Below are 27,165 nucleotides of genomic sequence, written 5' to 3'. Positions count from 1 at the left end.
ACCCTCTACACCACTGTACACAAACCCAGGCCCTCTACACCGCTGTACACAAGCCCAGGCCCCCTACACCACGAGACACAAACCCAGGCATCCTACACCACTGTACACAAACCCAGGCCCTCTACACCGCTGTACACAAACCCAGGCCCTCTACACCGCTGCACACAAACCCACGTCCTCTACACTACTGTACACAAACCGACGCCTCACTACACCACTGTACACAAACCCAGGCCCTCTACACCACCGTAGACAGACCCAGGACCTCTACACCACTGTACACAAACCCAGGCCCTCTACACCTCTGTACACAAACCCAGGCCTTCTACACCACCGTACACAAACCCACACCCTCTACACCACCGTAGACAGACCCAGGACCTTTACAGCACAGTACAGAAAGCCAGGCCCTCTACACCGCTGCACACAAAGCCACGTCCTCTACACTACTGTACACAAACCGACGCCTCTCTACACCACTGTACACTAACCCAGGCCCTCCACACCACCGTAGACAGACCCAGGACCTCTACACCACTGTACAAAAACCCAGGCCCTCTACACCTCTGTACACAAACCCAGGCCTTCTACACCACCGTACACAAACCCACACCCTCTACACCACCGTAGACAGACCCAGGACCTCTACAGCACCGTACACAAACCCAGACCCTCTACAGCACCGTACACAAACCTAGGCCCTCTACACCATTGTACACAAACCCAGGCCCTCTACACCACTGTACACAAACCTAGGACCCTCTACACACCTATACACAAACCCAGGCCCTCTACACCCCTGGTCACAAACCCAGGCCCTCTACACCCCTGGTCACAAACTCAGGCTCTCTAAACCCCTGGTCACAGATCCAGGCCCTCTACACCCCTGGTCACAAACTCAGGCTCTCTAAACCCCTGGTCACAGATCCAGGCCCTCTACGCCACTGTACACAAACCCAGGCCCTCTACACATCAGTACACAAATCCAGGCCCTCTACACCACTGTACACAAACCCTCACACTATACACCGCTGTACACAAACCTAGCCCCTCTACACCATTGTAAAGAAACTCACACTGTACACCACTGTACACAAACCCAGGCCCTCTACACCACTGTACACAAACCGAGGCCCTCTAAACCACTGTACACAAACCCACACTCTCTACACCACTGTACACAAACTCACACCCTCTATACCACTGTACACAAACCCAGGCCATCTGCACCACTGTACACAAACCTACACTCTCTAAACCACTGTACACAAACCCACACCCTCTACACCACTATACACAAGCCCAGGGCCACCACACAACAGTACACAAACACAGGCCCTCTACACACCACTACACAAACCCAGGCCCTCTACACCACTGTAGACAAACCCAGGCCCTCTACACCCCTGGACACAAACTCAGGCCCTCTACATCACTGTACATGAACCCAGGCCCCCCACCACTGTACACAAAGCCAGGCCCTCTACACCACTGTACACAAAGCCAGGCCCTCTACACCACTGTACACAAACCCAGGCCCTATACACCACTGTGCAGAAACTCTCACTCTATACACCACTGCACGCAAACCCAGGCCCCCTACACCACTGTACACAATCCCAAGCCCTCTACACATCAGTACACAAGTCCAGGCCCTCTACACCACTGTACACAAACCCTCACACTATACACCACTGTACACAAACCTAGGCCCTCTACACCACTGTAAACAAGCTCACACTGTACACCACTGTACACAAACCCGGGCCCTCTACACCACTGTACACAAACCCACACCCTCTACACCACTGTACACAAAACCACACTCTCTACACCACTATACACAAACTCACACCCTCTACACCACTGGACACAAACCCGGGCCCTCTACACCACTGTACACAAACCCACACCCTCTACACCACTGTACACAAACCCGGGCCCTCTACACCACTGTACACAAACCCACACCCTCTACACCACTGTACACAAACCCAGGCCCTCTAAACCACTGTACACAAACCCACACCCTCTACACCACTGTACACAAGCCCAGGGCCACCACACGACTGTACACAAACCCAGGCACTCTACACACCTGTACACAAACCCAGGCCCTCTACACCACCGTACACAAACTCAGGCCCTCTACACCGCTGCACACAAACCCACGCGCTCTACACTACTGTACACAAACCCAGCCCCTCTACACCACTGTGCACAAAGCGAACGCCCTCTACACCACTGTGCACAAACCCAGGCCCTATACACCACTGTACACAAACCCAGGCCCTCTACACCACTGTACACAAACCCAGGCCCTCTACACCACTGTGCACAAACTCTCACTCTATACACCACTGCACGCAAACCCAGGCCCTCTACACCCCTGTACACAAACTCAGGCCCTCTACACCCCTGTACACAAACCCAGGCCCTCTACACCACTGTGCACAAACTCTCACTTTATACACCACTGCACGCAAACCCAGGCCCTCTACACCCCTGTACACAAACCCAGGCCCTCTACATCCCTGTACACAAACCCAGGCCCTCTACACCCCTGTACACAAACCCACACCCTCTACGCCACCGTAAACAGACCCAGGCCCTCTACACCACTGTACACGAACTGAAGCCCCCTACACCACTGTGCACAAACCCAGGCCCTCTACAGCAGTGTACACAAACCCACACCCTCTACATCTCTATACCCAAACTCACACCCTCTACACCACTGTACACAAACTCTCACACTCTTCACCACTGTACACAAACCGCGGCCGTCTACACCAATGTACACAAACCCAGGCCCTCTACACCGCTGTACACAAACCCAGGCCCTCTACACCCCTGTACACAAACCCAGGCTTTACACCACTGTACACAAACCCAGGCCCTCTATACCGCTGCACACAAACCAACGCCCTCTACACTTCTGTACACAAACCCAGCTCCTCTATACCACTGTACACAAAGCAACGCCCCTCTACACCACTGTACATAAACCCAGGCCCTCTACACCACTGTACACAAACCCAGGCCCTCTACACCACTGTACACAAACCCAGGCCCTCTACACCACTGTACACAAACCCAGGCCCTCTACACCACTGTACACAAACCCAGGCCCTCTACACCACTGTACACAAACCCAGGCCCTCTACACCACTGTACACAAACCCAGGCCCTCTACACCACTGTACATAAACCCAGCCCCTCTACAGCACTGTACACAAACCCAGGCCTTCTACACCTCTGTACACATACCGAGGCCCTCCACACCTCTGTACACATACCCAGGCCCACCACCACTATACACAAACCCAGGCCCTCTACACCACTGTACACAAACCCAGGCCCTCGACACCACTGTGCACACCAGGCTCTCAACACCACTGTACACAAACCCAGGGCCTCTACACCACTGTACACAAACTCTCACATCAAACACCACTGTACACAAACTCTACACCACTGTACACAAACACAATCTCTTTGAACATCAACTCCTAACAAGTTTCACATCTTTTTAAAAAATTCTGCTTTTTATTCTTCCAACCAAAGTGTGGTGCCCACTCACCTGACCTGCCTATATCACTTTGCAGCCTCTCTGTGTCTTCCTCATAGCTTACCTTCCCACCGAGCTCGGTCTCATCAACAAACATTGATACCTTACTCTCTGTCTCTTTATCTGAGTATTTAATATAGATTGTAAATAGCTGAGTCTCCAGCATTGATCCTTGCAGCACTCCACTTTTCACTGGCTGTCAGCTTGAAAAAGCCTATTTATGCCCACTCTCTGTTTTCTATCTATTAACCAATCCTCTCTCCATGCTAATAAATAACCCCAACTCCATGAGCCCTTATTTTGCCAATTAACCTTTTGTGCGGCACCTTATTGACTGCCTTTTGGAATCCAGGTATACTACGTCTACTGGTTCCCCCTTATCTACTCTACTAGTTACGTGCTCCACAAACTCTATTAAATTTGTCAAACAGGATTTCCCTTTAGTAAAACCATGTTGACCTGTTCTAATCAAACTATGCTCTCCTAGTCCATTGTTCTGTTTCCTTGATGAGAGCCTCTCTAATGTCCTACAAATGGGCCAACAGGGACAGTTATTGGAGATGACCTGGGGATCAGGGGGAAATTATTTGAGGGGGTCCCAGAGTGGGACAGTTAGTGAAGAGTGTTCCAGGAATAGCCAGTTATTGGTGAGGATTCTGGGAGGGCATTTATTGGATAGACTCCCTGGGAGGAGTATTTATTGGAGAGGACCCCAGGAAGGGTATTTATTGGAGTGGATCCCAGGAGGGATATTTATTGGAGAGGATTCCAGGTGTATTTTGATAAAAGGAATGACTCAATAACTATTTAAAAGTTCAAGACATGTGGAAGATTCTACCCTGCCAACCTGACATGGTGATTCTGTCTATGCCGAGCTGAACCTTCCACAATTCAGAGGTTAAACATGGGATCTTCGTGTTCTCTATGGCTCAGTGCCACATCAGGCAGTGCTTCTCAAAAATTGGGTCCTATATCTCTCAACATTATTCACATATTGAAGTCGTTCACACTACGGTTGCTTTACATGTTTCCTGGGAGTTTGATAAGGTCTTCATGTTTAAAGGGCTATGTTTTGAAGCATTTCATATGCAAGTACTTTTTTCAAATTATAAACAGTTGCTACCACTACCAATCTTAATCTGTGGAGCATGTCTGTATTTTCTGGGAGTTTGTATCACTTTAATTCCAAGTTCTTAAAGGGGCAGTCACCAGGCAGCACTATAAAGGAGAAATGTAGCATGGCAGGGTGTGTTGAATTGTGGGTTCACACCAACTGTACCCACTGAGGCCCTTGTCTCACTCTTGCTGCTGTGGAGAATTACCAAGGCTGGGGCTTTGTCACACAGGAGGGAAGGAAGAACCACCATGAACCATTCAAGCAACTTCTGCCGCTCATCTCCACAGCAACAGTAGAGGCCTGCCAACCAGGCCTGCCCTCTTGGGCAGGGGTACTCCATGGCACAGAGAAACCAAATACAGGTGCCAGTGAGGAAAGATAAATAAGGATTGTTATCCTAAAAACTTACAGTGTGCTTCACAGTAAATGTTCAAACCTTCTTCAAACGGTTCATTTGCTCATGCTTCTTTTGACAGGGAGCTCATGAGCCTAAAGGCCCAAGTGAGAAGTATGCCCAGCTGGAGCGACTGGTGCAGTTAGTTGTCTCCCCCTATCTGGGCACCTATGAACTTCTCTCCAGGGACAAGAACGTTGCAGATACCGTCCACATATTTGGTAGGTCAATGCCATTTGTTGTTTGTAGGTGAGGGGGAGGTGGGGGGGCAATGAGAGAAGCAAAATGCAGCCACATTCTCCTTCTGTCAGCCCTGACAGCTCTGAACGATAACCTCTCTATGGCCAGTTCCTTCATGTACATTATAGTTTCAAACAAATTATTTTATATACGTGTGGGTGGAAAGCTTTGATGAAGACTTTTTTTTAAAAGTGCAACATGTGCATCAGCTGATCTGTTGTCCTACTTAACATTTATTTCATACATTGTTGGTGAAATCGACTTTGTACAAAATTGGGATAGTGAGTTGACAGCCTGTTGCACGTCTGAGTTTGCATTTGCTAGGAGAGCAATAAAAACGGCTGTCAACTCACCATCATCCATTTTATACGAGGGCACAAAACCCAAATATCCTCCACTGCCGTAAATGTCAGCATATAAGTCGACCTACGCAGCCTCCAAAAATCATTCCAAAAATGGGGGTCAACTTATACGCCAAGTATAAATGTGAACCACGGGTGTGGCTGGTTGCTATTATGAAATGTTAAAAAAAAAAACACCGGTAATTCATATTAAATTAATGTGGGATGGGTTTATTGAACAAATTAATTGTACAAAGGTACTTTTAACCACAGTGAAAGCATTTTGAAACCCGTCAAAGTCAAAGAGTTGATCAAATTCATTCTGAGTTACTGTGGCTATGGCATCATCAGAAGGATCCCACTCTGGATCAGATGTGGTGCTTTCAGTTTCAGAATCATCCCTCCACAATAAACCATCTGTGAAGTTCTTGAGACAGAAATAGTTATACATTCAGCCAGAGATATTTAGAATTAAAACTGTCTGAACCATTAAAAATGGATCCTTCTTTATTTTATCGGTCCTTAGCAGAATCCCTCTGCTGGTACATGTGTGTATGGTAGCCTCAAGTGGACAAAATGTACAATGTTACTTTCAATACACTAAATCCCTCCCCTTCTTAGTGTAGTGTGTTTCAATGGTTTTCTTCCAGAAGTGTAAACAATGAACTTAAGCATAGCTTGAATGTTCAACTGAATACACTCAGTCATACACAATGAGTTGAAAGATTTTTCATCAACTGAAAATAGTTAGCTTCATAACATAGTCACTTAAATAAGTTGGATATTTCTCTCACAAATAGGATATTGTCTAACATCAGGTGTCGCCTCAATTAACTCATGGTCTTCACCTGAAATATCGATGTCAGAATCAGATTCAATGTCTGCGAGTGGTGTTTTCAGTGCTTTGATGAATGTGATGATTTGTGAACTGCGCTTAGCAGTTGGTCACAACAAATGGCCGGATATCATAGGGGGTTGTTTGCTTTCTAACATGACAGTCACATTTCAATAACACTTTATCTCCTGGCTTTAGTGGTGTAGCTCTAAATTTCATGTTTCACTCTGCATTTACTTTAATTCGATCCTTCTATTCTCATCATATTCATGTACATGTTGATCATAAGCGCTATGCGGCAGCTCAAGAAGACCTGTGCACATGGGTGGTGCAAAGATGAGTGTAGTAGAGGCTTTCCAGTAGTCAAGTGAGGAGTCACTCTGTAATTGCAAAGAATAGCCCTTGCTTCCATGACTAGTTCTCAGCTGTTGCTGTACATGTCACTTTTTTCAAGGCACACATAAATCTCTTGACTCCTCCATCAGCTTTTGGCCAATGAGTTGTGATCTTTCATTGAGTGAAACCTAGATAGTTCGTATATTAACTGAACTTATCGCTGTTGAATGGAGGTCCATTGTCACTTCTCGCCATTTGAAGGATTCTAAACAAGGTGAAGATCTGATCAAGCTTTGGGATGACTGCTTCTGTTGAAGTAGACATAACTATTCCCATGACTGGGAACCTGCTGTAGTCATCAGTAACAACAAGCAGGTGTTCACCAGTAGGCCAAGTCTTCGAAATCAAAGCTAACTTCAATCCATGGTCCTGGAGGTAGTTCAGATATCTTGAGTAGATCATGAAGGTTTGACATTGTGATTGCTTGACATGGCAAATACTGATTTATTTTGTGTTCTACCATGTGATTAATTCCTGGGAACCATACCTATTCCCTAAGGAGTTGTTTGGTTTTGATAATTCCCTGGTAACCTTCATGTGCTGTATAGGCAACACATTTCCTGAATGATTGTGGAATGATAATACAGTTATTGCTTAATACAAGATCAGATGCAGATGTAACGATGAGCTCTGGCTCATCATTGAACTGTATCAACAGAAGCAATTTGAATAGATGGCCAGGTAGCCTCATTATGAATGCTTGGCTGAGCTCCAAGACTGACGAATGGACTCAGCTGAGCAGGGGTTTGTTTACTCAATTGCATAGAGGAGTGCTAGCTTTGTGTGATTGACACCAATAACTTGATCCTTCTTTGAAGTGGCTTTTCAATGCCTGTGTGTTTATTTGGACAAGATTAAAGTTTTCTTCAAAGGGAATATTGAATATCTGATTTTTGTTTTAATTCATGAGCATTTCAAAGACTAGCCAGTGTTATTTTGTGGCTCATTGGTTGTGTACCTGGAAGAGTGCCTCAAAAGCTCAGCAGATATCAGAGCATTAAATCTATGTGAAAATCAAACCACTGGATCGAAAGCATACTTAAATCATCAAGCACCATTATATTATGACAGCTGAAGTTAGCAAGAGCTTTTAAACTTACGTATCATAAGGTTCCCAGCTCCACAGCAGATTTCCGCAAGGTTCATGAACTGTCTTACCTGGCATAGATCCAACAGCCTTCAGGAACACACCCAACCACAGGAAAGCACCAAAGCCAGTGAATCCTGATTTTGGAGCAGGCAATTAAATAGAAAACCCAACATCGTTTTAAGTGGTGCTGGGTCACGACCCCGCTACAATACCGAACCTGACAAAAGTAGCGGGTGGCAAGAATCGAAGGGGAAATTTTAAAATGCAACCCTTTACGCCTCCCATTTCATCCTCCCGAAGTGAGTTTTGGCCAGCATTGGGAAACAAAAATTCAGCCCAAGCTGTTTCCGTGTCTAACTATTTAGATAGCATTCTGCTAATGCCAAGCCATATTCATTTCCGTATTCAGTCTCAGAATGTGGGTGTCGTTGGCCAGGTCAATATTTATTACCCTTCCCTCTTTGCCCTTGAGAGGGTGATGTTGGGCACTGTTCTTGAGCCGCTGCAGACCATGTGATAATGGTGCTCCCAAAATGCTGTTAGATAGGGAATTCCAGAATTTTGACCCAGCACTGATGAAGGATTTATTTTCAGCAGCTCCAGGATTTTGGGCCTGATGAACCGACCCACACAGAAGTGCGTGCAGTTCCCTATTAGTAAGTGAGACACACACATGCAAAACGTGTGTCCTTGTTAGTTCTTCTGCAGCAGATGCAGGCTCCTTAGGAATGACGCACATTGTGTTTTGAATTCATACTATTTACAGAACATGATTTTTATATTAACTGGAAAATTACGGACTGCCCTTTAATACTTAAAGAGCTCAGGAATACAACCTCTTTATGTTCCGGGGCCTTACTTGGAGTTTCTCGAATCAGGAAAGCTCGAGCTCCACGCCCAATAAATTGATCCCACAGAAGACCTTACAGATGAAGTCTCAATCATCATCTTAGGTCCGTCAGAATTTGCATTTCGCTGCTGGATAATTAGTGATTCACAATGCAGGAGTTATCAGAGGGAGGGACAGTTCAAAGTGGAACCAGTCAACCTGGAGCCAGGCTAGAGGGAAGCGGGAAGTCCCCATTCGTTAGGTCAGGCTCTGTAAGGAGACGAGAGACAGGTCTTGGTGTTCACAACCTCTCTTTCCTCTTCATCATGGTTGACTAACCTGCCGTTTCCAGCTTCCTCCAGTTTTTACTTCAGATTTCCAACATTTGTGGCTTATCCTTCCTATTTCAGCCCCCATTTTAAACTCTTGCACCCAAAAAGAAGGGGGCTTGTGGCAGTGGGGGGTGGGGGTGGCATAAAATTGAGGTTAAAATGGTACCCGATCCGTCCACATCCAGTTCGCGCTGCTCACCTTTTTTTTAAACTGGCACAATTCAGGCAGGCACGGGCTTTATTGAAGAGCCATTTTAGGATGTGTTCAGTCTGATTGGCCCCTGGCGCCAGCAACAAGAAGCAGCATTCCCAGAAAAAGACCGAAAAGGTAAGTAATTATATTTTTTCCTAAAGGCTTCCTTGTGGGCCAGGAGGAGCAGACATAATCCACCAGGCATTCCAAGGAAACCCCAGGCTTCCATCCTTCACTACCCACTACACTGACTAACCTTTGCCGGGTTCCAGTACCACTCCTGCTCGCCGGTGACACCAGGTCCAGGTAGAAGCTAAAAAGGCCAAGAGTCATACCGGCCCCATGGCCTCAGTTAACATTGAGGGCACCATTCAGGAAGCCAGTTAGTAGCAGGAGAAGCTTGAGAGCTCACCTACTCACAGAATTGCTTTGGAGGGGAACCCAAAAGGCAAAAATGGCCCCCAAAGCCAGTATCCGAAGTGTGCTGCTCCTGTCTAGGCCCAGGGGCACTGATATTTGCTTTTCTAGAACAAGAAGGAGGATGTTCAAGTGCATTCCTGGAGACCAAAGTTTCAAGGCCTAAATATCAACCCGGGAGGGTGAAGGGCTGACACATATCAAAGAAACCTGCCTTCAGGCAATTCAGGCCGCTACTGCATGAGTCTTGGCCAATGATAAGGGAAGTCTGCTTGGAGGCCTGTTATTGTCCCATTCATTTAGCTTGCACTCACTGCCCCCCTCATCCCCGCCCTGCTCATCCACCAAGGAAGCTCTGGTAACCTTCCGGCAGCATAAAAGGAACAAATGCCCAGTAAAGTATACTTTTGTCCTATTCTCCTGAACTTGATGCCCAGTAAGTGAGTGTTCCCAAAGGGCAAGTTCAGGAAAACTCACCCCAATAAATTTAAGGAGGGGAATAGTGATTTAAGTAGTCAAGTGTAATGATTTATCAAGTATTTTGAAGTGATGTTGTTATCAACTAAGTAAATGCTGATGCATCATGTCATATAATTATCTTATCGAGTATTCACGTGATTTGTATGTAATCTCTGTGAGAAAAGAAACAATGATTTTTAACTGTTAATGTACTTCTCATGCAACTTAACCTGTTTTATAAATTAGTCTGGATCCTCTTGGTATTTCCAAGTACATGCTCCTTCGTCCAGCTCACAGTTCCTCCTCTCTGCTGAAACTATCCAATGTGATCTCCTTGTGGGCATGTTACAAGGAACAAGCATCATTGAATCAATCACACTTATCAATCTGTCACCAACATAACATACAAACACCAGTCTTTCACAGTTAACGCCCTGAGCCCAGTTTATTGGCCCCATTTTCATAATCAAACACATTGTCTGTGCATCATCCAAAACTATTCTCTCCATTGCTGATCATTCTGTCCAAACTTAATCCTCATCTCATGCCTCCAGGTTCCTAGAGTCACCTCACTGGACCATGGCTGAATGAATGTGTTATGATCTCGTTGAAATACTAGTTTCCTTTGATTCCTCAAAGGCACAGTGCATTGTCTGAAGTCAAATCTGACTGACTGAGTTGTAGATCTCTCTGGTACAGCACTCAGATCTCTAGGGTTATTCCTCATCTCTGTCATTGTTTGCAGTTCCAGTTGTAGGCTTGGATGGATGTGGGGAACACACTAGTGCAAGATTGCATGTAGGTGCCCCAAGTGGTATTATCGACCCAAGTCTTTTTCAGACCCTTAAACTCAGGAAAGTCTTTACCTTCCCTCAATCTTGCCATCCCCCTTTGATCTTCAGGCTTTTACAACCCAATCACCACCCACTTCAATCAGTTACCAAATCCATCTCTTAATCTGTCAATCAAACTAACTGTCATTCAGCCAATTAATCCATCACCACTGCTAACAGTTGCCACGTTTTTTTATCCATTCTCCTGTTTGTGAAACAGTGCCACCTTCCTGTGGGAGTTTGTAAATCTTTAAAATTGATAGGAAGATGACCCTTGTGCCAGCCCCTCCTTACATTGTAACGGTTCCCAATCAGCAAGACTGCTTTAAACTCCATGACCTTGGAATGGCTAAATTCACTTGTACTATATTTTATGAGTTAGAATTGCAAACTTATATTTCCAGCTATAAAATCTCTGGGAACAAGTCCATAAAGATTAAAGCCAGACAGTGTAACGAGGGATTGACAAAAGAGTGCGTAGTAAGCCTGTCTCTTCATATTGTGACTAGAATGGGATCAAAGTGCGCAGGGCCCTAGGAGCAGGGTCACTAGTAACCGAAGTTTTCTAATTTTTTGGTTGGGAGGCCAGGATTTTTCTACCATTGTTTTAGTGATCACATTCGATCTATTTTGCAGTGCTGACATCACAAGGATTCCAGATCAATGATAGCCTTGATTCTCTCACCCACACCCACTGCAAGCACCCCTTCCCTAGTGTCATGGGAACACAACACAGCTCTGAAGAAGAGTCATACGGACCCAAAACATCAACTCTGTTTCTCTATCCACAGATGCTGCCAGACCTGCTGAGTTTTTCCAGCATTTTCTGTTTTCGTTTCAATTTCCAGCATCCACAGTATTTTGCTTTTATCACAGCATTGCCTCTCGTGTTTCGTGCCTCCCAGAGTTTTTATTGCCCAATTCACCATTCATTGTCAAGCACTCCTTCATTCAATGTAGACTTTTGATTCCTGCTTTACAGATATTAGCACTCCAACCTTCCCCTTAAATAGCCACGTTTGCTTTAAATTACATTGGGAGCCTTCAATGACTTGCAAGCCCCATAATTTCTTCATCCCTGCACCCTCCCCCATATAGTCCTGCTTCCTGCTCAAGACAGCAGAGAGTGTGTTTATACAGTAACACTGGACTCACAGTGGTGCAAAGAATGTGTTTACATGGTTACACTGGACTCACAGTGCCAGTTAAAGAGGTGCAGAGTGTGTTTATATGACAACACTGGACTCAGTGCCAGTTCCAGAGATGCAGAGAGTGTGTTTATACATTAACACTGGACTCACAGTGCCAGTTCCAGAGGTGCAGAGAGTGTGTTTATATAGTAACACTGGACTCAGTACCAGTTCCAGAGGTGCAGAGAGTAGGTTTATATGGTAACACTGGACTCACAGTGCCAGTTCCAGAGGTGCAGAGAGTGTATTTATACAGTAACACTGGACTCACAGTGCCAGTTCCAGAGGTGCAGAGAGTGTGTTTATACAGTAACACTGGACTCACAGTGCCAGTTCCAGAGATGCAGAGAGTGTGTTTATACATTAACACTGGACTCACAGTGCCAGTTCCAGAGGTGCAGAGAGTGTATTTATACAGTAACACTGGACTCAGTGCCAGTTCCAGAGATGCAGAGAGTGTGTTTATACAGTAACACTGGACTCAGTGCCAGTTCCAGAGGTGCAGAGAGTGTGTTTATACAGTAACACCCAACTCACAGTGCCAGTTCCAGAGGTGCAGAGTGTGCTTATACAGTAACACTGGACTCACAGTGCCAGTTCCAGAGATGCAGAGAGTGTATTTATATGGTAACACTGGACTCACATTGCCAGTTCCAGAGTTTCAGAAAGTGTGTTTATACAGTAACACTGGACTCAGTGCCAGTTCCAGAGGTGCAGAGAGTGTGTTTATACAGTAACACCCAACTCACAGTGCCAGTTCCAGAGGTGCAGAGTGTGCTTATACAGTAACACTGGACTCACAGTGCCAGTTCCAGAGATGCAGAGAGTGTATTTATATGGTAACACTGGACTCACAGTGCCAGTTCCAGAGGTGCAGAGTGTGTTTATCCAATAACACTGGACTCAGTGCCAGTTCCAGAGGTGCAGAGAGTGTGTTTATACATTAACACTGGACTCACAGTGCCAGTTCCAGAGATGCAGAGAGTGTGTTTATATAGTAACACTGGACTCAGTGCCAGTTCCAGAGGTGCAGAGAGTGTGTTTATACAGTAACACTGGACTCAGTGCCAGTTCCAGAGGTGCAGAGAGTGTGTTTATACAGTAACACTGGACTTAGTGCCAGTTCCAGAGATGCAGAGAGTGTGTTTATACAGTAACACTGGACTCAGTGCCAGTTCCAGAGGTGCAGAGAGTGTATTTATATGGTAACTCTGGACTCGCAGTGCCAGTTCCAGAGGTGCAGAGTGTGCTTATACAGTAACACTGGACTCACAGTGCCAGTTCCAGAGGTGCAGAGAGTGTATTTATACGGTAACACTGGACTCAGTACCAATTCCAGAGGTGCAGAGAGTGTGTTTATACAGTAACACTGGACTTAGTGCCAGTTCCAGAGATGCAGAGAGTGTGTTTATACAGTAACACTGGACTCAGTGCCAGTTCCAGAGGTGCAGAGAGTGTATTTATATGGTAACTCTGGACTCGCAGTGCCAGTTCCAGAGGTGCAGAGTGTGCTTATACAGTAACACTGGACTCACAGTGCCAGTTCCAGAGGTGCAGAGAGTGTATTTATACGGTAACACTGGACTCAGTACCAATTCCAGAGGTGCAGAGAGTGTGTTTATACAGTAACACTGGACTCAATGCCAGTTCCAGAGTTGCAGAGAGTGTGTTTATATGGTAACACTGGACTCACAGTGCCAGTTCCAGAGTTTCAGAAAGTGTGTTTATACAGTAACACTGGACTCACAGTGCCAGTTCCAGAGGTGCAGAGAGTGTGTTTATATAGTAACACTGGTTCAGTGCCAGTTCCTCCTTGTGCTCGAGCATCAACACAGTCTCTTTCTGATGTCGCTGACCTTCCAATTCTGTAGTTATAATTAAATAAAATTATAACTCAATTGAATTTAAATTGATTTCTGTGCACTGCGAGCTGATAGAACTTTCCTGTGTACTTCTTCTATGGTGATGAACACATATCTCTCTGTGTCAAATTGTATCAGAACTTCAACCCTGGCATTACTCTTAGGAGCTTTTAATATCCCCAGTAATAGTTGGATTGCGGTAATCAAGATATTAGTTACTTTATGGAGCAATAGTTCTAACATCACGGCCAGGATTTTTCGGATGACGGGGTTTCCCTTCCTGTCATCCGAGGAGTTATGGGTGAACACATTGCTGCCAATACTGGCTGCCCCACAATCCTCCAAACACAAAGTAATTCAGAAACAAGAGGATAAAAACAAAGGAGCAAATAAAAACACAAAACAAAACGGCAGCAGAAGTTACGTTCTAAAGTTATTGAATTCAATGTTGAGTCCAAGGCTTTGTCAGTCAAAGAGTTGGAGGTGGGCAGGTTAGTGGTTTTAAGTTACTCATAACTGAAACTACAGCAAACAGGGTCTCCCGCAAAATGCAATGAGTGAAGGATAGTTATATAATACAAATTATATGATTAAAATCAGTCCCCCGTCTCTTCCAGCAATGCGGACTCTAGGCATGGTTGACAGGGAAATTACACAATCACCTGTCCTGGACTTGTGATGTCACTATACGCAGCCATTTGTAATGTGTAAGGAATTTGAGAAGGTGCGGGAACAATTCATATTGGCTGTCAGCTTGCTCATTCTTACAGCTCTGCTGCACTTGAAAAAGGGCACCTCCCTGACAGTGCAACACTGCCTCAGCACTGCACTGAGGTGTCAGCCTAGGTTTTTGAGCTCAAGCCCTGGAGGGAGCCTGAGGCCTTGTGAAAAAGAGGTGAGGATGCAAGCAATTGGGCAATGACCAAACTGTTATCTCTACTAACTCTCCCAACCCAGGTGTCTAGCTAATAAAACCCTCACCGGTTTGCTTTGTGTGAAAGTGTGCGAGTCATTTGAGTTGCACCAGCAACTCAATCTCTCTATCTCTGAAATGTGGTGTGGTTGAGTTTTGTACCAAGAGTTGTCTGCAACTGAGAATGTCAAACTTTCACTGCTTCTTTAGTTCAGTTTATTGTCACAGTGAGATACGAACCTGTAGCCCTGCAAGTTTATGTCCAGCGACTGTTGTTATTTTGGTTTCAGGAAGTGGTTTTAAAAATATCGGTGAGAAATTAGGCATTATATTCTAACCTTTGTCTGCTGAGTTGTTCTTGCTTTAGTGCAACTTTAGCAGTGGGTGCCATAGGAACAGGAGTAGGCCATTCTGCCCTTTGAACCTGCTCCTTCATTCATTTAGATTATGGCTGATCTGTACCTCAACTCCATTTTTCCACCATTGCTCCCAAATGCATCGCTTGCTTCCTTTACCCAACAAAAATCTAGCTCAGCCTTAAAACCCCGAATTGTCACAGTCTTCAGAGCCTTTTGGGTGAAAAAGTGGCTTCTGCTTTCATTCCTAAATGGCTTCGCTCTAATTTTAAGATGATGTCCCCTTACTCCTGATTCCTCTATCAGAGAAGGTATTTCTCTGCATCTAGCCTATCAAATCCTTTTAAATTTTAAACCTCGTCCATCAGATCGCCCCTCAATCTTCTATATTCAAGGGAACACAAACCAAGGGAATCTAAGTCAAGTTTATGCAAAAGTGGCCTCATAATTAAACCCTCTAAGCCTGGCAAATCTGTGCTGCACCCCATCCAAGTCCACCATATTCTTCCTGAGATGCAGTGCCCAAAACTGAACACAGTCTGACCAAGGCTTTGTTTAACTGAAAGATAACACCCTTTCCTTTATATTTCAGTCCCTTTGACAAAAAGGTCAACTTTCCATTAATCTCTTTGATAACTTTTTGTACCTGTCCACTAGCCCTTAGTGATATGTGTTATAGAATCATTGAGCAGATTCTAGAGGAATCTTCAGCTCTCTCTGGTGGCGAGCTTGGGGGCGGCAGGGCATTTCCTTAGGCAGGGTGGTGACATACCTGAACCTGACGCCTTCCCCCCTCCAACAGAATTAAGTTCTGGCCCACGGTCGGCCTTCCTGCCCTGCTGCCAATTGTGGCCCTTAAATGGCCAATGAGGATAAGGGACTCATCCCACTGCCACTGGTATTAACCCAGCTGCAGCCTGGCCTGTTGCCATGCAACATGCACAGTAGAATCTTGCGTTCCAGGGTCGGGCACGCGCCCAACCCGAATGCACGTAAAATAGCGCAGAAAGACATCGGGCATACATCCCGATGTCATCGCACACGCGTGCAATATTGAGGCCAGCGAGCACGCACGAGAGTCGGAGCAGCGCCCACCAACAATTAAGGTCATTGATAAGCTAATTGACCACAATTTTACATTGCCCGTGCGATTTTTAGCTCATTGCACGGGCAAAATGGGTGGGCAGAATTCACATTTTAACCATTTCCTCATCCAAGGGCGTGATGAAATCTCCGTTTGGATATAAAATAAAAAGAAATAACTGGGAACAGCATTTTCATGAGGTATGTTTCCAGGTGCTCGATTGTGCTGCATGGGCATTTTTTGCAGCATTCTTGTGCTTTCTTTTATTATTTGGAGACCTGCAGCTCCCTGGGGCATCTATCTGCCTTCAGGGAGATCACTGGAAGTGCCCACCAGCACCTGTCGGCGCCTGCCCTCTTCCCACCCCCACCGGCAGCGCTGAGCCTTTCTCAGCGCGTGTTTCACACTGGCTGGCCTTTAATTAGCCAGCCAGCGCGAAATCATGGTCAGGAGCCAATTGCGGTCAAGGGCCCATCCGCTCCCAGGCCCGCCGATCGCAAAATTCAGGCGCATGGCCAGCTGGGAGGTCGATTGGAGGGGTGGGGTGGCGGGGTGGGGAGGGAGATTCAACAACAGTCCCATCCGATTCCAAATTAGAAAATATAATACCTGTATTCAAGAAAGCTGGGAGGGAGAAAACAGGGAACTACAGGCCAGTTAGCCAGACATCAGCCATCTGGAAAATACTGCAATCTATTAAGAAAATCATAACAATATACTTAGAAAATCATAGCATGATCAGACTAAGTCAACATGATTTTATCAATGGAAAATCATGTTTGAAAAATTTATTAGAGCTACCTAAGGATGTAACTAGTAAAGTAGATAAAGCGAAACCAGTAGACATAATATACATATATTTCCAAAAGGCATTCAAGAAAATGCCACAGAAGAGGTCAATACACAAGATAGGGCCTGATGGAGCTGGGGGTGATATATTGGCATGGATGGGGAATTGGTTAATGGACAGGAAGCTAAGAGTGGGGTTAAATAGGGCATTTCCAAGTTGGCAGACTGTGACTAGTGGATTGCTGCAAGCATCAGTGCTGGGAGCTTTTTTTTGTGGTTGGGGTCTAGATGGGAGTTTTAGGGATTGTCTATTCTCCTAAAGTAGGCTGCTCGAGTCTATAGTTTCTCTTTATTTATAGCAAGTATTAACACATTTGGGCCTATACACGAGGTTGGAGCTTCTCCCACTTCCAGATCTCTCTTATTTCTCAGTCATGTGATCTGACATCGTTATTACATTATCATCATGTGTGCTTCTGATGTTAACCCTTTACAAGACCTCAGCTATTTACTATGTTTATTGATGACTTAGATGAAGGGACCAAGAGAAATGTATCCAAGTTGTTAATGATACAAAGTTAGGTGGAAATGTAAGCTGTAAGAAGGACACAAAGAGGCTACAAGGAGATAGGTTAGGTGAGTAGGCAACAAGGTGACAGATGGTGCATAATGTGGGGAATGTGAGGTTATCCACTTAGGTAGCAAGGAGAGGAAAGCAGAATATTTTTTAAAACATGAACCTTCTAGATGTTGATGTTCAGAGAGACTTGGGTGCGCTCATTCAAGAAACACAGAGAGTTAGCATGCAGATAAAACAAGCAATTAGGAAGACAAATGGCATGTTAGCCTTTGTTGCAAGGGGATTGGAGTACAGGAATAAAGAAGTCCTGCTACAATTGTACAGGGTTTTCATGAGAATGTGTGCAGTTTTGGTCTCCATATCTAAGGAAAGATATACTTGCATTGGAGGCGGTATAGTAAAGGTTCACTAGATTGCTTCCTGGGATGAGAGGGTTGTTTTATGATGAGAGATTGTGTAAATTGGTCCTATGCTCTCTGGAGTTTAGAAGAATAAGATGTGATCTCATTGAAATGTACAAGATTCTGAGGGGGCTTGCCAGGGTAGATGCAGAAAGGTAATTTCCCCTGTCATAGGTACATACATAGGAAGTACATGCATAGGATATACAGCATGGAAACAGGCCATTCTGCCCAACCAGTCCATGCCAGTGTTTATGCTCCACTTGAACCTGCTCCCAGCTTTTATCATCTAAATCAACCATTGTAACCCTCTATTCCCTTCTCCCTCATATGCTTGTCTCGTTTCTCCTTAAATTTATCCATCTATACTATTCACTTCAGCCACTCCACTGTGGTAGCAAGTTCCACATTCTCACTACTCTTTGGGTAATTGAAGTTTCTTCTGAATCCCCTATCGGATTTCTAATAGCAGTAGGGAGGAAAAAGCATGGGAAGTGGGCAGATACACTCAATGTTGACTAAATACTGAAAAGCCTAAGAGAGGAAACCCAACAGGAAGTAGTGAGTAGATGTTTCAGTGCCCATTCAGAGGAGGGGCTTCTTTTTAACAAACAAAAAGGAATTGATCAAGATCATAAGAACATAAAAAAGGAGCAGAAACAGGCCATTCAACCCCTCGAGCCTGCTCTATCATTCAAGAAGATAATGGATGATCTGGCTGTGGCCTTAACTTTCCTGCCACTGGACTGCACCCCCCCCACCCCGATAACCCCAAACTCCCTTGCTGATCAAAAACTTATCTAATTCAGCTATAAATATATTCAATGATCCAGTCTCCACTGCTCTCCAGGGAAGAGAATTTCACATACTGTCGGCCCCCAGAGGGAAGAAATTCTTCATCTCAGTCTTAAAAGGGAAATTCCTGATTTTGAAGCTGTGACCCCTAGTTCTAGATTCTCCCACAAGGGGAAACATCCTTTCAGCGTCTACCCTGTCAAACCCCATTAGAATCTTATACGTTTCAATAAGATCACCTCTCATTCTTCTAAACTCCAATGAATATAGGCCCAACTGCTCAACCTTTCCTCATAAGAGAACCCCTTAACCCAGGAATCAGCCTATTCAATCTTCTCTGAATTACTTTGAATGTAAGTATATCGTTCCTTAAATCAGGTATTCTACATCCCTTTCTCACACATGACTACAGCCTGGACTACAAATGTAGACAAGAGGAAAATTGGATTAATTTCTAAAACCAAAACAACACTGGTCAGTAATGTGACATCTGAAATAAAGTCTCCGCTACAATTCAAGCATCTGTTTAACATTCCTTGTTTTGAGTATTGCTGGAAAAAGAGACATGTTGCCAAAGCTTTTCGCCTTGCACTCATCAGGACAGACACAAGAATCCCAGATTTCAAAGGGAGCAACAATTTATACTGCATGATAAAAGGGTGTTGATTGGTTGGCAAGTCGATTCTGATTGGTCAAGACGTTGCCTTGGAGAATGCACCAGGGAACTATTATCTACCATATTTCTCTTTAATCCAAAAAAGGCGCAATGCCTGGACATGTTCCTTTTGCCTGCAGAGGGCAGGTCCCTGCATATGAATATGTGTAGCTTCTAGCAAGTATAAGTGAGCCACATCGCAAACCCAACTGATAATCTTAAGTTGCTTGTTAGAGTAATTCTTGGCACACTCAGGATTGTTCAGCAACTGCTGCCCAATCACAGAATCACATTTAATGTTAGACAATATGTTCTGAGTTTTGTGAGCATGGACTATTGCGAACAGCCGAAGGGATGTGCTGTTTAATATGATCTGCCAGCCTTTGGGATGTACACCCTACCGTACCTGGCATTGCAATGGCACTGAAATTCATATACCACATTTCTTGTTTCCTGATGATCTCTATGAGACGGAAAACAATGACATGGTTTCAAGCAAGAAATTTTTTTAAATCCCTGAAGAAACGAAAATATGGGTATAATTTTGACACTCCCTCTCCCAAATCAAAAGTCAATTGTGACAAGAGTTTGGCAGCAATCCCCTGTGGGATCTATCAATGAAATAAGGCTTTTGAGGAACTTTTGAAATTGAAGGGCAGGATGAGACCAGTCGGCCCATCAAGCCTGCCCCATGCTGTGGCTGGGGAATCTAGAATGTGGGGGCGCAGTCTCATGAGAAGGGGTTGGTCATTTAGGACTGAGATGAGGAGAAACTACTTCACTCAAAAGGTTGTGCATCTTTGGAATTCTCAAACTCAGAGGATAGTGGATGTTCCATTTTTGGGTGTATTTACAACTGAGATAGGGATATGGGAAGCTGGCAGGAAAGTGGAGTTGAGGCAAAGGATCAGCCATGATTGTGTTGAATGGAGGAGGGGCCATATGGTCTACACCTGCTCCTATTTTTCATGTTCTTATGTAGAGGGAACATTGGTTGTAACCAAACCCCAAGATTGTTGTATTCACTGCAACAAATCTATTCAGGGCTATTTTAGTAAAGAAATGAATGGCCCTCTGTAATTTCTGGATTCTCTGTGGCCTTTTCATGTTTTTCCCATTGAATTACACAGAATTGCATAGAATTCACAGCATTGAAACAGGCCATGGCAGTGTTTATGCTCTACACGAACCCTCTCTCAACCCTCTTCATCTAACCCCAGCAACATATCATTCTATTCCATTCTCCCGTGTGGTTTTCTAGATTTTCTATCTTCTCTTTGATTGCATCAATGCTATTCGCCTCAACTATTCCCTGTGGTAACAACTTACACCTTCTCACTACTCACTGGGTTAAGAAGTTTCTTCTGAATTGTCGAATAGGTTTATTAGTGACTATCTTATATTTATGACCCCTAGTCTTAGATTCCTTCACAAATGGAATCATGATGGTCGACATTAAACCTTACCAATCCTGGAGTTGGGAGGGGTTGGGTTAAAATTAAAAACCGCGGTACATGATGCCAACCCATACATAGCTGCTGCCATTTTTACTGTGGTGGTTTGCACGACATGCATGTGTCCCACTGTGGACACTTCATTATAATGTTTAAATCAGACTGCCGCAATGCAACTGGGAGCCTGATATGAATTTAATGGTTTTCCCGGCAGGTAAATGGAGTTGAGAGCAGCTGACCACAGTAGGTTAAGTGCTTGTGAGCCTGGAGGAGAAGGAGTCCACCCCCCACCCCCCAAAGCCCCTACAAGAAGCCTTTTGCTGATCCCCAATCTCTGGCCTCACAATTCCCTCCTCCGATCCCTAATACTTCCCTCCCGATTCCCCAGCTCCCACACCCCTACCTCACCAACCCCAAATTCAACCCTCTCCCCACCTGATCCTCAAGCTCCAACACCCTCCCCACCAGCTCCCAATCTTTCGTTCCTCTCCGACTGCCAGATTCTGGCAACTGCACTACCTCCCTGCCATCAAACAGCAATTTTTCCTGATTTCCAGGGACGTTGGCTACAATCTTCCAATTGGCTGGCTGCCAGGCAGGAAACAGAATTAAAAAATGATAATGTGATCCTGCCATTAAATTTGGCAGCAACTCCGTGCCCCAGAAATTTCCTGGTTTCCTCCCTGTTTGCTCACCCGGGCTTTAATATCGGGGTTATTTTCTCTGTCTACCTCTATCAAATCCCTTATCCTTTCTCTTTTCTGGAGATAAGAGCCTGTTTCAACCTGAAAGTTCGGGAAGTTTAGTGAGCCCAGGAATTTCCTTACCATATCTACATTCTCAGCCAGAGTGAGGTAAGTACAGGAAGCAAGATTCAAACCATGTTAACATCACAAGACAGTCAATACCTGTACTGACAGCTGATGGTGGGACAATAACTGAAAAAGCCCCCAAAACTGAAAAAGAAACCCATAGCAAAGATAGATGGTAGGGGAGCTGGAGCAACATACGCTCAGCTTCAGGAGATTTCATGAGACAGACTCTCTCTTGAGTCCCACACATGTTCCATATTACCCTTGCCTCTTGAAGCAGTTTCCTTAAACAAAAAATTGTGTGCAGCCAAGTCATGGAAATATTTCGAGCAAGAATATTTCCAGTAAGAATATTTCTCAGACACAAGATGTGGAATGAATGAAAAGCATGGAAATTACACTAATGAAACCTTTGTGTGCACCAGACTCCTTTGTAAAAACACATACAGGGAGCGGTTTGAAGGCTGTGATCTGATCTCTGAGTACAGATGATCATTACAAACAACAGGAGCTTTGCTCTCATAGATTCTGATAATTTCCTAAAAACGTATTTAAATATCTCTCAGATAGTTGCTCCTTGGTATTCCATTTTTCCACATATAAACCGTCCTAACCACTTGATTAGATTTCAGTCTGTAACTCACTCCCAGGTATCCATTATTCTATTTATAGTATTGCAGGCGTGAGGTTTATAAGATTACCATGTTTTAGTTTAGTAATTTTGGTTTATATGATTATTGCATTTGGAGACCACAGCTTTAAATTTAGGGTAAATGAAGCAGGTCATGTGTTCTGTGCTAGCGTCTCTCTGACAATAAGCCTGGATGATTGATAGTCAGGGATCAAAGGAAGATTCAGATTGTTTAACTGAGAGGAAGGTTCAAGGTATTTACGCTTGGTGATAATGGTCACAGTCTCTCAGTTTACCATGAGTAGATCCTGAGTCTTCCAAAGTCCAGGAAAGGTGTTATAAATAGTTGTTTGGTAGTACAGAACTGGAGTATTGCTGAAAACAGACATTTTGTGAAAGCTTGTCGTCTTGCACTCATCAGGACAATCACAAGAATACCAACAACTTTATACTGTATGAGAAGAGAGTGGTAATTGGTAGAGGTGTTGCTTTGGAAAATGCACCAATTGGTGACTTAGTCAATCAGAGTCAAGCTGCCTGGTTTAAAATTTCAAGCAATGCTTGGCAGTTAACTGGCAGTCACCATTAACTGGTGCTTTCTCTATGGCAAATCCTCTACCAATTCGAGTCCACTTGCCAACCAATCCGCACTTTCTTCTCATACAGTATAAAGTTGATGTTACCTCACCACATTGGTATTCTTGCGATTGTCCTGATGAGTGCAAGACGAAAAGCTTCGACAAAAGGTGTTATATAACTATTCATTTACTTCTAAGATGAAAGGGAGTTGGGATCGAAGAAAACTAATTAGCATTTCTTTCCCATTGCCATGGGGAAGATAGTAGAGGGAGCCATTTTTGAGATTAGGTTGCAGGTTTCCCTATAAACCCATGAATATTGCAGACAGACAACAGGTTTGCAGTTTTGCCTTGTGTAATCTGCAGCCATCTGAGAGGTAAGGAGAACAAGAGATAGACACAGCTAGGCCTGCACCTTAAGCAGAGAAATGCTTATTCTATTGTTAGTCACGTCAAACTTGGATGGGAACTCGTGCTGGAAGGAGGCTGGAAGATTTGCCTGGCTTGGAGCTAGAGGCAGGGATCTATAGCATAACACTCACAGTGAAAGGCGGTTCTGGGATTAGATGTTACCCAGCTGGGAAAGTAAAAATTAAGCAAGCCATCGAGAACTGAGAATAATTTTAGACTGGTTCCTGGAAGATGAAGTGTCCACTTAAGGGACAGTATAACATATATCTATAGCGGGAGATTTACAGTGGTGCTATAAGTTAAATGGGGAATCTCTTTACTGTAGTTTAAAGTATAAGTTGCCGACGAAAATAAAATAGTGTTTAGTCAATTATGTTTTAGTCATTTGTTTCAGTAAAAGTTTTAAAACATGAAAGCTTGATATGTCATTCTTTCAGCTGTTAACTGGAAGTTTGAATTTCTCTTTAAAAAGTATTGGCCTCTACATAGATTGTAACAAAATTCCCTGAACCCCTTAATTAGATTCCAGCCTGTAACTCACTCCCAGGAATCCATTATTCTGTGTATAAACCATCTGAATGCCTCAATTAGATTCCAGCCTGTAATTCAATCCTAGGGATGTATGAAGCACTGGATTAGACTCCTGCCTGTAACCAGTGGTGTATTGGTGATTTTACAAAGGAGTATGCAGTGCATTATGTATAAGATTCTTTCTCTCAGTGGGAAGTAAACTCTTGCATCTTGCCTTGTCTCAACGTCCCCTCAGGAAATGTAAACATTTAAAATTTTACTCGATGCAGTTTCCAGAATTCTGACCTAAACTTTTTATATAGGCGTAAATATTTTCTGAGATTGATACTAGTAAATGTGGGAGAATATACATTGCTAAATCTGACTGTAACTAAATCATGGGCAGAATTTTGCCCTTGTCGGGCGGGCTCGCCGGGGACAGGCGTGGACTGCTGGGAAGCTGACCACCACCTGCAACCGGGGCCGGACTGCGATTTCACGCTGGCGGGCCAATTAAGGCCTGCACAGTGTGAAGTGCGAGCGGCAGTGCTCAGCGCTGTCTGTGCGGGGGGTGGCGTAGGATGGCGAGCATGAGCTTCGCGTATGCGCACAAGCACATGCTTGAAAATCTCCCTGAGGCATAGAGCTGCCTCAGGGAGATGAAGAGTTTCCAAAAAAAAAATGAAGCTTTGAAAAATGTTATAAAACGTGTCCCCCTCATGCCCTCCACAATGAAGAGCTAGATTGTACACTAATCTATCATTTGATCAGGTATTCGTTCAATACAAAGTCCAGAATTGCTCTTGGTGAAAGCAGCAGACTAAACTCGTAACATGTTTGCCTAACATTCCATTGCCTTATATTATAAATTCTGGTGTTTACCTGTTAAAGTTAATTGTTTAACACTTGCATTTGCACTGTGGATAGAGAAATATCACTCCTATTGCCAACAGCCATTCCTGGGCTGAGAAAGTATAACAGTATAGTAACAAAATAATGGGTCAAAATGCAAATATATGGGCAGAATTTTCACCTTGGCGGGTGGGCACATGCCCAACCTGCTCGAGCGTGAAATGACATGCATTGACGTCGGGCAAGCGTCCCAATAGCAATGCATAGTCGCGTGATAGCTTGGTCAGTGGGCTCGTGCAGGAATTGGCAGCGCGACAGTGACAATTAAAAGGTCTATTAAGGCCATTAAAGTACCAACTAACTTAAATTTTTCACTGCCCGTCCAACCTTATGGTTGGCGGGCAGGCGAAAAGGCCAAGCGGCCTTTGCATTTTTTTGGAAACCTCATCCACGGGCGGGATGAGGTTTCCAACAGCAAATAAAAATAAAATTTTATAAATTTCACTTATAACATTTCCCCACTAGTTTGTATGTAACTCACAGCTGTATGTTCTTCCCAAATATTCCTTTGAAGTGTTGGTTAGCGGATGTGTGCATTGCTGAAAGGTCAGATTGACTATTGAAAATTATGGAGTTAATAACTTGTGTTAACCATTGACCAGTTGTTAACAACTGGTCCCTAACTGCAAGCTGCATTCCCTAGAAATGAAATGAGAAATACTTAAATAAATGTTTCCAAATATCCAACACTTCTTAAAATCATCTTGACACCAGCTACGATCCACATGGGCAAGGAGATTAAGCACTGAGTGCAAAGCAGCCATCAAAGCCTAAAAAAGATGCCCTCAGCTGATTTTGCGCTCATTGATAGCCAAATTTTATTTAAAATCAAGTTGGTTGCAAGCTGATCAGGAGGTTTGTTTACTGGGACATTTGAGACTGGTGCAGCCACACATACTACTCTTGAAATTCCTGAGGTAATTAAGGGTTCCTAACTGCTAAAGGGATCACTAATAACTTTTATTTCATTTAAACTTCGGGGCCAAATTCTAAGAGGCAGCCAACTTGTTTGAGGCTGAGGATATCCTGACAAGAGGCATGCTACACCAGTACATGAGGAATAACACTAGATTCCACAACCAACAGATCACATCTAAGCTCTGCAGTCCTGCCATATCCATTCGTGAATGGTGGTGGATAATTAAACAACTCACTGGGAGAGGAGACTCCACAATATCCCCATCTTCAATGATGGAGGAGCCCAGCACATCAGTGCAAAAGATAAGTCTGAAGCATTTGCAACAATCTTCAGCCAGAAGTGCCGAGTAGATGATCCATCTCGGCCTCTCCCAGAGGTCCCCAGCATCACAGCTGGCAGTCTTCAGCCATTTCAATTCACTCCACGTGATATCAAGAAATGGCTGAAGGCACTGGCAAAGGCTATGGGCCCTGACAATACTGGCAATAATATTGAAGACTTGTGCTCCAGAACTTGCCACACCCCTAGCCAAGCTGTTCCAGTACAGCTACAACACTGGCATCTACCTGGCTATGTGGAAAATTGCCCAGGTATGTCCTCTACACAAAAAGCAGGACAGTCCAACCCCACCAATTACTGCCCCATCAGTCTACTCTCAATCATCAGTAAAGTGATTGAAGGGGTCATCAACAGTGCTATGAAGCAGCATTTGCTTAGCAGTAACCTGCTCACTGATGCCCAGTTTGGGTTCTGCCAGGGTCACTCAGCTTCTGACCTCATTAGAGCCTTGGTTCAAGCATGGACAAAAGAGCTGAACTCCCGAGGTGAGCTGAGAGTGACTGCCCTTGACATCAAGACCACATTTGACTGAGAGTGGCATTAAGGAGCCCTAGCAAAACTCGAGTCAATAGGAATCAGGGAAAACTCTCTGCTAGTTAGAATCATACCTAGCACAAAGGAAGATGGCTGTGGTTGTTGGAGGTCAATCATCTCAGTTCCAGGAATCACTGCAGGAGTTCCTCAGGGTAGTGTACTAAGCCCAACCATCTACAGCTGCTTCATCAAGTAGTCCATGTCCAATTGCAGCAAGACCTGGACAATATCCAGGCTTGGGCTGACAAGTGGCAAGTTACATTCGTGCCACACAAGTGCCAGGTAATGACCATCTCCAACAAGAGAGAATCTAACCATTGCCCCCTGACACTTAATGGCATTACCATCACTGAATCCCCCACTATCAACATCCTGGGGGTTACCATTGACCAG

General features: G+C 44.5%; 1 protein-coding gene across 2 annotated transcripts in view; it reads left to right on the top strand.

Moving 5' to 3' along the window:
* The window catches only part of LOC144684727 (proline-rich protein 5-like), a 137,199-nt gene that overhangs the window by 102,716 nt on the left and 7,318 nt on the right, over positions 1–27,165 (top strand). Inside the window, exon 8 of one of the 2 annotated variants that reach the window (XM_078548875.1) lies at positions 5,165–5,303. The exons of the other annotated variant lie outside the window; for it this stretch is intronic. Coding sequence (XP_078405001.1) covers positions 5,165–5,303 — 139 coding nt within the window. The remainder of the gene's footprint in view (positions 1–5,164; positions 5,304–27,165) is intronic. 2 annotated transcript variants of the gene reach the window in all.

Source organism: Cetorhinus maximus, chromosome 9 (assembly GCF_964194155.1).
Source record: "Cetorhinus maximus chromosome 9, sCetMax3.hap1.1, whole genome shotgun sequence".
Classification (NCBI taxonomy): domain Eukaryota; kingdom Metazoa; phylum Chordata; class Chondrichthyes; order Lamniformes; family Cetorhinidae; genus Cetorhinus; species Cetorhinus maximus.
Note: the sequence above shows the minus strand (reverse complement) of the source record. Positions and strands in the feature narration are given on the sequence as shown.